General features: G+C 45.1%; 1 protein-coding gene across 2 annotated transcripts in view; it reads right to left on the bottom strand.

Moving 5' to 3' along the window:
- DEGS2 (delta 4-desaturase, sphingolipid 2) overlaps positions 1-12,870 on the bottom strand; it is a 38,739-nt gene extending 25,869 nt beyond the window's left edge. The window contains exons 1-2 of one of the 2 annotated variants that reach the window (XM_088475404.1): positions 12,726-12,870; positions 2,664-3,406 (exon numbers count right to left, since the gene is read on the bottom strand). In XM_088475404.1, the coding sequence (XP_088331530.1) occupies positions 2,664-3,406; positions 12,726-12,807 (825 nt within the window). In that variant the 5' untranslated portion in view covers positions 12,808-12,870. The remainder of the gene's footprint in view (positions 1-2,663; positions 3,407-12,725) is intronic. The other variant, XM_088475405.1, reaches the window with a different exon arrangement.
- Between the last annotated feature and the right edge of the window lie 1,346 nt (positions 12,871-14,216).

The following is a 14,216-nucleotide window of genomic DNA, read 5'->3' as shown; positions in this document are numbered from 1 at the left end:
ACACTGTGCATAACTGCAACACCCTGTCCTGGCCTAGAAAAGGGGTGTTACATGTATACATTTTAGTTGAGCGAAACGGGGGGCGGTATTCAACACAATGTACCGCTGGGCATCGCCGCAAGCCCGGCTGCGCACATATCATTCCCACCATGGCCCTAACTGTGTGGAGTATGTATATTCTCCCTGTGCTTGCGGGGGTTTTCTCCAGGTACTCCAGTTTCCTCCCACACTCTAAACAATATACTAGTAGGTTAATTGGTTCCCAAAAAGAAATTAGTGTGTGTGTGTGTGTGTGTGTGTGTGTGTGTACAGCTCTTTGGATCTCATATTGAGAGTCGACAGCAACTGATTGCAAATGTCATACCTAGAGGGGTATTCAATATGAAACGTTAACTTCACTGCGTCACGGAGCGGAAGGAAGGGAGGACGCACACTGTGCATAACTGCAACACCCTGTCCTGGCCTAGAAAAGGGGTGTTACATGTATACATTTTAGTTGAGCGAAACGGGGGGCGGTATTCAACACAATGTACCGCTGGGCATCGCCGCAATGCCCGGCTGCGCACATATCATTACGATAGGGTCGACATCGCAAGTTTTTTCTTTGCACCTCTATGGGGTGCGAGGGACAATTTCAATACCGGCAGGAGAGATGTGCCATTTTGGAACAGCAACAGCACATTATACGGTGTAATGGTTAGTGTTACTGCCTCACAGCAATGAGGTCATGGGTTCAATTCCCACCATGGCCCTAACTGTGTGGAGCATGTATATTCTCCCTGTGCTTGCGGGGGTTTTCTCCAGGTACTCCAGTTTCCTCCCACACTCTAAACAATATACTAGTAGGTTAATTGGTTCCCAAAAAGAAATTAGTGTGTGTGTGCATGTGGACATTTGGATCTCATATTGAGAGTCGACAGCAACTGATTGCAAATGTCATACCTAGAGGGGTATTCAATATGAAACGTTAACTTCACTGTCGAAGTTAACGTTTCATATCTGAGTTGTTACCTGCGTTAAAGTATCGGGCGCGCTCCCACTTATACCCGTATTCAATATAAAATTAACGAAAACGGGAGACTCCAAAGTTGGATTTGCGTAAAGTTACAAATTTTTCCTTAAAAAAATTGTAAGACCCCCCTAAAGTAGTAAAAACATGGGGGAACACTATGGGTACCCCCGTTTTACCCTTTAATTGAAAGTCGGGGATTTAAATAGCCGCAGCAGGTGTTTTTTTCCCGACATTGAAGAAGTGTTGCAGAAGAGCACTTAGGTTATTTTTTTCATTTTTTTAAGTGGTCCCATCAAATTAGGGGTACATGAAAATGGGTACTAGCATATTTTTATGTCCCTAAAGTTTTTAAAAATTCTGCATTTGTGCACCTGCCGCTATAATTCTATTCTATAATACACCTGCCGCATACTTGCAGAATAGCCCTGAACCTATTTCCCTATTCTTAAACAATTTTTTCCCATTTTTTTTTTCACCCCAATTTTGAAATAATTTTTTTGGGGTGTCCCTATTTTTTTTTTAAACTTTTTTTGACACAGTTATTTTTAAATGTCATTCCCAGGGGTGCAGGCACCCCTAAACCCCAATTCTGCACTTTTTTTCGACACCTATTCAATGGTGAAAAGTTAATCCCATTTTTTATCAAAGACTTTTCAAAACTGCGATAAGTCTTTGAAATTGAATACGGTGTAAAAGTAAAACCTGCGATAATGACGTCATACCTCCGATATTAACGCAAAAACGATGTTTTCGCTCCCATATTGAATACCCCTGTAAGAATCAATTCCAGAACTTTTACCTGCTTAATTGATAATGAAATAACGAGGGAATAGCCCACACCTGTCCATGAAATAGCTTTTGAGTTGATGGTCCCATTACTTTTGGCCCCTTAAAAAGTGGGAGGCACATATAGAAACCGTTGTAATTCCTACACCGTTCACCTGATTTGGATGTAATTACCCTCAAATTAAATCTGAAAGTCTGCAGGTAAAGCACATCTTGTTTGTTTCATTTCAAAGCCATTGTGGTGGTGAATAGAGGCCAAAATATGAAAATTCTGTCAATGTCCCAATATTTATGCACCTGACTGTAGATTGTAAGCTCCATTGGGACAGGGACTGATGTGAATGGCCAAATATTCTCTCTGTAAAGCGCTGCGGAATATGTGTGCACTATATAAATAACTGGTAATAATTAAATAAAATAAATTATATCCATCGTCCTGAATTTAATTCCCCCCCGTAACTTTGTAAATAGAAAAAAAACACTATAAAAGATATTTGTCAAAAACTATTAATCATGTAGTATATGGGAAGTCACGTCTGATATATACTAATATGGAGTACTGTGGCAGCTAATATTCTTTCAGGTGGAAGACTTCTGTGATGGTGAATATTCTTTAATTTCACATTAGGGGATTTATCTATCAAAGCTGTATAATGCCATAAGCTTCATTAGACATTAAAATCATGGCAAAAACAAACCGCAGCGATATAAAATGGGTGGAGAAGTTGCCCATAGCAACCAATTAGTTTCTAGCTATGAATCTATTCGATTGGTTGTTATCGGTAACTTGTCCTCTTTAGAAGCTTTAAAACATTCCCCCCTTAGGACTTGAATGAGGATCCAGTACAAGACGACGTTTACCTACCATGGGTAGCTTGCTTCCAGGAATGCTGGGGAAGTCGTGATGCTCTGTGTGGTAGCCTACATTAAAAGTAATTAAATTCAGGGATCCATAGTACGAATAGGTCTCATGTCCCTTCATAAACATGTAATGTTCCGAGATAAAATGTCCCGATATCGGATGGAAACCCAAACAAAGAACCGAACCAGCCAGCAAGTAGACCATGGGCTTCAGGCCACATGCGCAATACAGCAAGAGGTCAGCGGAAAACTGAACCAGAGCGTTCCATATCTCCATCCTACTGATCGGTTTTGGATTCACGTAGAGAGGGCGTAGAACGTAAAATAGCGGCTGAAGGATCAGCCACACAACTTTGCGGAAGGGGGTGCAGAAAAACCACCCTTCGAAGTCCGTTGGTATGTCCACATCCAGGTTGTCACCTCCCAAGTAGCGGTGGTGATCGATGTGGTATTTTTTAAAGGATGCAGAGTAGGGCACGCCAATTGGCAAGTTGGCAACCACGGCAAACCATCTGTTCCATTTGGCCTGCCTGTTGCCGAAAGCCACGTTGTGAGAGATGTCATGGATGGCCAAAGTCAATGAGTGATTCACACACCCACCAAAGGCATATGCCCAAAAGAGCACCCATTTCCAAGCCAAATTTCCCACTAGATGACAAGCGACAAGCTGGGCAGCTACCAGCGCCAAGACGATCCATTTTAGGTGGTGGTCGGGTCGCATTAGGGATTTGATTTGTGGATACTTCGCTATGAGAAAAAGAGAAACAAAATTAGATTCTCAAAATCATAAACCTGAATAACCTACATTTGCTTCGTACAAGACAGAAGACAACACTGGGCAGATACAGAGTTAGGAGCACATAAAAAAAAATGGAGCAAATTCGCTGCAATGCAAGGGGCAAAATTAAACAAGACTTGCTGACAATCCGGCTGCCTCACCCCCACTACACAATGCCGAAGGGGAGGGGGGAGGCGGATACCGGTGGCGCCGGCCTGAAGACTTCCGTGAGCTTGGCGAGCCACACAATTTTCGGGAACCGCACTGTCGTTCTGAAAGTAGGCAAGTATGATTTAAACTCTGATGAGTGATTTAGGGGTCAATCCAATTGTCACCTGCGAGATCATGGCAGCAATAGCCGCACTTCACGAACCTAGCACAAAACTGCTCCCGGTGCTGCAAGAAAAATGTTGTAAATTCAGGCTTACAGCAGGCCGCACGGGGTGCAAGTTCAAGTGCAATTGCTGCCGTTTTAACGCCGTGGCAATGGCAACTCAAACCCTTCGCAGGCAATTTGATTGACTCTAGAGTTGGGAGGGCGAATCCTAGCATAATTTCCTGCAAGCAAACACAATAAATAAATGTATTTGCACCCCTTACATTGCAGCAATATTTGCTCCGTTCTGTTGATTTGCTCCTCGCGCTGCATAAGCTTTGCTGTTTAGCGATTCTCTTCCTGTGCCAAGGACCGGTCATCTTTTAGTTTTTAATAAAAAAAATTTTTGGTGACTTTATACACTAAGACAGTTCTCAAGACACAAAATACGAAGGGCGGGCGATTTCCCTGCAAATCACATTTTACAATCACAGGAACTATCTCCGTGGGATATTGTGAAACAGTTTTATAAGATGTATACAAAAGGAGAAGGGTAAAATTGAGTGTTGTGAGTAATTGCCCTCATCAATGGGCCAGGAATGAACGGCGGTATGTACCCGAAGACAGACGGGATGTACCACAGATGCGATGCTTAGTACATCCTACCCTAAGTGCATCACACTTGTCAGATCTCCATACCAGAATCAGGTAACATGAACTTACATGTGTATTGTTCCTTAACCTCCATTCGGGGTTAATGCCTCCAAAATCATTCTGACAATAACAAAAAAAATTGGATGCCATAGTGTTGGAATATTTACACAGAACAACACATAATAATATAGAAAACACACTTAGGTGGGGTACACATTAGACGATGTATTGGACGATATGTCGCTTTGAGGCAAACTGTAACGACATACAGTAGCTAACACATGGCATAGCGTGGAGGCTTAATCGCGCGTTCATCACACCTGATGTGCTGCACGTCAGATGGGAAGCGGTCGTGAACAATTCGGTGCACATTGTAGAATGAAAGGAAATTGCAACGACCATCACGTCTTTTTTTAGGTCATTCTGATGTGTATCGGGACCTACAGAATACTGAAATTATAAAGCATATCTGATGTTTCTTATGACCCTTATACCAGGGATTAGAATACACTAATACACACTCACACCTACCCTACTCCCACCTATACTACTCACCCTAATACACCCTCACACTTACCTTACTCCCACCTATACTACTCCCACTAATACACCCTCACACCTACCCTACTCCCACCTATACTACTCACACTAATACACCATCACACCTACCCTACTCCCACCTATACTACTCACACTAATACACCCTCACACTTACCCTACTCCCACCTATACTACTCAAACTAATACACCATCACACCTACCGTACTCCCACCTATACTACTCACACTAATACACCCTCACACCTACCCTACTCCCACCTATACTACTCACACTAATACACCCTCACCCCTACCCTACTCCCACCTATACTACTCACACTAATACACCCTCACCCCTACCTTACTCCCATCTATACTACCTACACTAATACACACTCACACCTACCCTACTCCCATCTATACTACTCACACTAATACACCCTCACCTTACTCCCACCTATACTACTCACACTAATACACCCTCACACCTACCCTACTCCCACCTATACTACTCACACTAATACACCCTCACACCTACCCTACTCCCACCTATACTACACACACTAATACACCCTCACACCTACCCTACTCCCACCTATACTACTCACACTAATACACCCTCACACCTACCCTACTCCCCCCTATACTACTCACACTAATACACCCTCACACCTACCCTACTCCCACCTGTACTACTCACACTAATACACCCTCACACCTACCCTACTCCCACCTATACTACTCACACTAATACACCCTCACACCTACACTACTCCCATCTATACTACTCACATTAATACAACCTCACACCTACCCTACTCCCACCTATACTACTCACACTAATACACCCTCACATCTACCCTACTCCCACCTATACTACACACACTAATACACCCTCACACCTACCCTACTCCCACCTATACTATCCACACTAATACACCCTCACACCTACCCTATTCCCACCTATATTACCTACACTAATACACCCTCACACCTACCTTACTCCCACCTATACTACTCACACTAATACACCCTCACATCTACCCTACTCCCACCTATACTACCCACACTAATACACCCTCACATCTACCCTACTCCCACCAATACTACTCACACTAATACACCCTCACACATACCCTACTTCCAACCTATACTACCCACACTAATGCAACCCACACCTACCCTACTCCCACCTATACTACCCACACTAATACACTCTCACACCTACCCTACTCCCACCTATACTACTCACACTAATATACCCTCACACTTACCTTACTCCCACCTATACTACTCACACTAATACACCCTCACACCTACCCTACTCCCACCTATACTACTCACACTAATACACCCTCACACCTACCCTACTCCCACCTATACTACTCACACTAATACACCCTCACACTTACCCTACTCCCCACCTATACTACCCACACTAATACACCCTCACACCTACCCTACTCCCACCTATACTACCTACACTAATACATCCTCACACCTTCCCTACTACCACTAATACACCCTCACATCTACCCTACTCCCACCTATACTACTCACACTAATACACCATCACACTTACCCTACTCCCACACTAATACACCCTCACACCTACAGTACTCCCACCTATACTACTCACACTAATACACCCTCACACCTACCCTACTCCCCACTATACTACTCACACTAATACACCCTCACACCTACACTACTCCCATCTATACTACTCACACTAATACAACCTCACACCTACCCTACTCCCATCTATACTACTCACACTAATACACCCTCACATCTACCCTACTCCCACCTATACTACACACACTAATACACCCTCACATCTACCCTACTCCCACCTATACTATCCACACTAATACACCCTCAAACCTACCCTATTCCCACCTATATTACCTACACTAATACACCCTCACACCTACCATACTCCTACCTATACTACACACACTAATACACCCTCACACCTACCCTACTCCTACCAATACTACCCACACTAATACACCCTCACATCTATCCTACTCCCACCAATACTACTCACACTAATACACCCTCACATCTACCCTACTCCCACCTATACTACCCACACTAATACACCCTCACATCTACCCTACTCCCACCAATACTACTCACACTAATACACCCTCACACATACCCTACTTCCAACCTATACTACCCACACTAATGCAACCTACACCTACCCTACTCCCACCTATACTACCCACACTAATACACTCTCACACCTACCCTACTCCCACCTATACTACACACACTAATACACCCTCACACTTACCTTACTCCCACCTATACTACTCACACTAATACACCCTCACACTACCCTACTCCCACCTATACTACTCACACTAATACACCCTCACACTTACCCTACTCCCCCCCTATACTACCCACACTAATACACCCTCACACCTACCGTACTCCCACCTATACTACCTACACTAATACATCCTCACACCTTCCCTATTACCACTAATACACCCTCACATCTACCCTACTCCCACCTATACTACTCACACTAATACACCATCACACTTACCCTACTCCCACACTAATACACCCTCACACCTACAGTACTCCCACCTATACTACTCACACTAATACACCCTCACACCTACCCTACTCCCATCTATACTACTCACACTAATACACCCTCACACCTACCCTACTCCCACCTATACTACCTACACTAATACATCCTCACACCTTCCCTACTACCACTAATACACCCTCACATCTACCCTACTCCCACCTATACTACTCACACTAATACACCCTCACACTTACCCTACTCCCCCCCTATACTACCCACACTAATACACCCTCACACCTACCGTACTCCCACCTATACTACCTACACTAATACATACTCACACCTTCCCTACTACCACTAATACACCCTCACATCTACCCTACTCCCACCTATACTACTCACACTAATACACCATCACACTTACCCTACTCCCACACTAATACACCCTCACACCTACAGTACTCCCACCTATACTACTCACACTAATACACCCTCACACCTACCCTACTCCCATCTATACTACTCACACTAATACACCCTCACACCTACCCTACTCCCACCTATACTACCTACACTAATACATCCTCACACCTTCCCTACTACCACTAATACACCCTCACATCTACCCTACTCCCACCTATACTACTCACACTAATACACACTCACACCTACCCTACTCCCACCTATACTACTCACACTAATACACCCTCACACCTACCCTACTCCCACCTATACTACTCACACTAATACACCCTCACACCTACCCTACTCCCACCTATACTACTCACACTAATACACCCTCACACCTACCCTACTCCCACCTATACTACCTACACTAATACACACTCACACCTACTCTACTCCCACCTATACTACTCACACTAATACACCCTCACACCTACCCTACTCCCACCTATACTACTCACACTAATACACCCTCACACCTACCCTACTCCCACCTATACTACTCACACTAATACATCCTCACACCTACCCTACTCCCCCCTATACTACTCACACTAATACACCCTCACACCTACACTACTCCCATCTATACTACTCACACTAATACAACCTCACACCTACCCTACTCCCACCTATACTACTCACACTAATACACCCTCACATCTACCCTACTCCCACCTATACTATACACACTAATACACCCTCACATCTACCCTACTCCCACCTATACTATTCACACTAATACACCCTCACACCTACCCTACTCCCACCTATACTACTCACACTAATACACCCTCACACTTACCTTACTCCCACCTCTACTACTCACACTAATACACCCTCACACCTACCCTACTCCCACCTATACTATCCACACTAATACACCCTCACACCTACCCTATTCCCACCTATATTACCTACACTAATACACCCTCACACCTACCCTACTCCCTCCTATACTACTCACACTAATACACCCTCACACCTACCCTACTCCCACCTATACTACTCACACTAATACACCCTCACACCTACCCTACTCCCACCTATACTACTCACACTAATACACCCTCACACTTACCCTACTCCCCCCCTATACTACCCACACTAATACACCCTCACACCTACCCTACTCCCACCAATACTACCTACACTAATACATCCTCACACCTTCCCTACTACCACTAATACACCCTCACATCTACCCTACTCCCACCTATACTACTCACACTAATACACCATCACACTTACCCTACTCCCACACTAATACACCATCACACCTACAGTACTCCCACCTATACTACTCACACTAATACAACCTCACACCTACCCTACTCCCACCTATACTACTCACACTAATACACCCTCACATCTACCCTACTCCCACCTATACTACACACACTAATACACCCTCACACATACCCTACTCCCACCTATACTATTCACCCTAATACACCCTCACACCTACCCTATTCCCACCTATATTACCTACACTAATACACCCTCACACCTACCCTACTCCCACCTATACTACTCACACTAATACACCCTCACACATACCCTACTTCCAACCTATACTACCCACACTAATGCAACCCACACCTACCCTACTCCCACCTATACTACCCACACTAATACACTCACACCTACCCTACTCCCACCTATACTACTCACACTAATACACCCTCACACTTACCTTACTCCCACCTATACTACTCACACTAATACACCCTCACACCTACCATACTCCTACCTATACTACACACACTAATACACCCTCACACCTACCCTACTCCTACCAATACTACCCACACTAATACACCCTCACATCTATCCTACTCCCACCAATACTACTCACACTAATACACCCTCACATCTACCCTACTCCCACCTATACTACCCACACTAATACACCCTCACATCTACCCTACTCCCACCAATACTACTCACACTAATACACCCTCACACCTACACTACTCCCACCTATACTACTCACACTAATACACCCTCACACTTACCCTACTCCCCCCCTATACTACCCACACTAATACACCCTCACACCTACCCTACTCCCACCTATACTACTCACACTAATACACCCTCATACCTACACTACTCCCACCTATACTACTCACACTAATACACCATCACACTTACCCTACTCTCACACTAATACACCCTCACACCTACAGTACTCCCACCTATACTACTCACACTAATACACCCTCACACTTACCTTACTCCCACCTATACTACTCACACTAATACACCCTCACACCTACCATACTCCTACCTATACTACACACACTAATACACCCTCACACCTACCCTACTCCTACCAATACTACCCACACTAATACACCCTCACATCTATCCTACTCCCACCAATACTACTCACACTAATACACCCTCACATCTACCCTACTCCCACCTATACTACCCACACTAATACACCCTCACATCTACCCTACTCCCACCAATACTACTCACACTAATACACCCTCACACCTACACTACTCCCACCTATACTACTCACACTAGTACACCCTCACACTTACCCTACTCCCCCCCTATACTACCCACACTAATACACCCTCACACCTACCCTACTCCCACCTATACTACTCACACTAATACACCCTCACACCTACACTACTCCCACCTATACTACTCACACTAATACACCATCACACTTACCCTACTCCCACACTAATACACCCTCACACCTACAGTACTCCCACCTATACTACTCACACTAATACACCCTCACACCTACCCTACTCCCACCTATACTACTCACACTAATACACCCTCACTCTTACCCTACTCCCCCCTATACTACCCACACTAATACACCCTCACACCTACCCTACTCCCACCTATACTACCTACACTAATACATCCTCACACCTTCCCTACTACCACTAATACACCCTCACATCTACCCTACTCCCACCTATACTACTCACACTAATACACCATCACACTTACCCTACTCCCACACTAATACACCCTCACACCTACAGTACTCCCACCTATACTACTCACACTAATACACCCTCACACCTACCCTACTCCCATCTATACTACTCACACTAATACACCCTCACACCTACCCTACTCCCACCTATACTACCTACACTAATACATCCTCACACCTTCCCTACTACCACTAATACACCCTCACATCTACCCTACTCCCACCTATACTACTCACACTAATACACCATCACACTTACCCTACTCCCACACTAATACACCCTCACACCTACAGTACTCCCACCTATACTACTCACACTAATACACCCTCACATCTACCCTACTCCCACCTATACTACTCACACTAATACACCCTCACGTCTACCCTACTCCCACACTAATACACCCTCACACCTACAGTACTCCCACCTATACTACTCACACTAATACACCCTCACACCTACCCTACTCACACTAATACACCGTCACACTTACCTTACTCCCATCTATACTACCTACACTAATACACCCTCACACTTACCCTACTCACACTAATAGACCCTCACATCTATCCTACTCCCACCTATACTACCCACACTAATACACCCTCACACCTACCCTACTCCCACCTATACTACCCACACTAATACACCCTCACACCTAAGTACCACCCAATCAGCTCCTGACATGTTTTTCAAATACAGCCTATAAAATGACAGTTTGAAGCTGATAAATTGTAGAGATATAAAGTGCCAACCTATCTCCAAGATTTGATACATCACCCCCATATGCCCCAAAATCTTATTAGTTATCACTGTGCTGCAAACTAACAGGCAGCTGCATTATCCCTAATTAGCTGCTAATAACCTGAGCCAGGCTAACAATGAATAGAGATATCACCAGGTGAGAGTGACTGCTGTGCAGGGCTCATTTACAAAAACATGAATGTGACATTGCAGCTCATCTATCCGTTACACAATGTGTAATAAATATATATATATATATACATATATATACATATACACACACACACACATATACAATGCTTATCTCATTATATGCCTCTGAAGTGCCCCCAATTCACAGGTAGCAGACAGTATCAAAATACACAGACCTTGCCTCTGTATAAAGAACACAAGCGGTTTGAAGACAGATATATCCCATGACACAATGAAATACAAATACAATTTAGCAATCCCAACAAAGGGCTTGATGCCAGCAAAATGGAATTCATTACAAATTTTTTATTAATGTAATTTAATAACCTCTATATTTCCACTACTGACATTAGTGCTATCAAAGCTTGGAGAGACATAAAGGACCAACCAATCAGCTCCTGTCATTTTACAGGCTGTGCTTGAAAAATGTCAGATTACTGGTTGGTGCATTATCTCTCTCCAAGCTTTGATATATCTCCCCCTAAAGGCCCCCATACATCAGCAATTGATTGCAGCAATCATGCAATTTGCAATCGATTGTGTATAAAAATCTTTACCTTTTTCAATCGATTGCAGAGATGCCACAATCGATTGAAAAAGGGAAAGAGATTTATACACAATAGATTGCAAATTGCACAATTACTGCAATCAATTGCTGATGTATGGGGGCCTTTAGCTATAAAACAGAGTCAGCGGATTAGAAGATCAGGTAATAACTCTTAGTGGAATAAAATACTTTAAGAAACTAAATACTTTAAAGGACACAGTAAATGTCACTAAGTCAGCCTGTCCCAGCACGAGTACTGTACCTCCCAGCTGGAGGGTATGGAAACGTACCTAATATTTCTTTCCTGCGCTTGGTGTGGGGTTGGTCTGTGTACGCCCACTCAAAGTCTCCCCGGGTCACTTCATTCCACATTGCAGCTCAGCGGTTCTACAGACTCCAATCTCTGGATACTGTCCCAGGACTGAGAGGAGCAGGGAGCTGGGTATTATATAACATTCCATGACCAAAGGGTGGAGCTGCTGAACTCTCACAGCACAGACACACAATCACCCCATGGTGTGCATTGTATTGTGCTGTTATGTTATAGATAGGAACTCAGGGCCTGATTCAGACCCGCTCGCGAGCGCTCCCAAGCGAGTCGATGGTGCCGTCGTTCGCATGCGCGAGACCTGCGTAGCGACGGACAGCCGTCGCTATGGGTCTCGCACCAAAGGGGGCGTGCTGTCGATGGTGAGTGACAGCACGCCCCCTTTGGTGGGCGTGCCGGGGGCGTTGCTGCCCAGACGGAGGCGTTCCCATGGGAACGCCTACCGTCTGGGGCCGGCCCCACAGACATCACTAGTGATGTCAGTGGGAGTGCTTTTGGCTCTGATAGAGCCAAAAGCACTACTGGGCTTGCGGCAGCGAGACCCTACCGCAGGGTCTCGTCGCAAGCCCAATGGTCGCGATGGTCTAGACCATCGCGACCATCATCATGGATGCTTGCATAAGCTGTGGGTGGTCACCCACAGCTATTCGAGCGGCCAGGAGGCCGCTCCAATTTTAGGTATGAGGGCACTGATTCAGAGCGAGCGCTCTTGTCAGAGCGTCCGGCTCTGAATCAGGCCCCCAGGCCAAGAGCAGCCTGCGCACAATACCAAACACTGCAAAGTTTTGGAGCACACAAAATAACGGAACAGGCCATGACATCTGGATTACACCTTCTGGAGCAATGTTTCCTCATTTAGGTGCAAATCCTATACCGTCTCTGCCCAGGAACGCACACTACATTTTCAACACCTTCCTCACACTATACATCTCCGATGAGCCTCAATCGCAACTCCGTCGCTGTGCGCACGCTATCTGGACACATATGTAAAAGAAAAAAAAATCATTCTTCTCCTGCACCTGATTTCGACAGTATGTGCGACTCGGGTCCTGTGAGAGCTGCGGCCACAAATCCTCTTTCCTATATAAAATGCTCCTAGTTGGTCATCTATGGAAACTATAAGGTGGCTCCCGGTACCTGCCACTTCCAGACACAATAAAATGACGTCCTCATTTAAGAAATAAGTATGCACAACACATAGGTGGTAACGTACCTCCTTCTGTATTCTAACGGATGCTGACCAAGCTGCCTCTGTGGCTGGCCGCTCCCCCTGCACCCAGTCGGGCACACTAGATGGGCCAGTCCAGTCAGGGCCATCAAGGGGGACTCGGGTGTCAGCGATGGTGATTTGGTGCCGGCCCATCAGCTGATTACAGCTGGTGTGGCAGGCAGTCGTGGAGAGACAGCGCTGCTCGCAAGGCAATCAGAGCCTGTAGACCGGCAGCCAATCAGC

Source organism: Taudactylus pleione, unplaced genomic scaffold (genome assembly GCF_031769625.1).
Source record: "Taudactylus pleione unplaced genomic scaffold, aTauple2 ptg000171l, whole genome shotgun sequence".
NCBI lineage: Eukaryota > Metazoa > Chordata > Amphibia > Anura > Myobatrachidae > Taudactylus > Taudactylus pleione.
The sequence above is the reverse complement of the archived record's forward strand: the minus strand, read 5'-3'. Positions and strand labels throughout refer to the sequence as shown.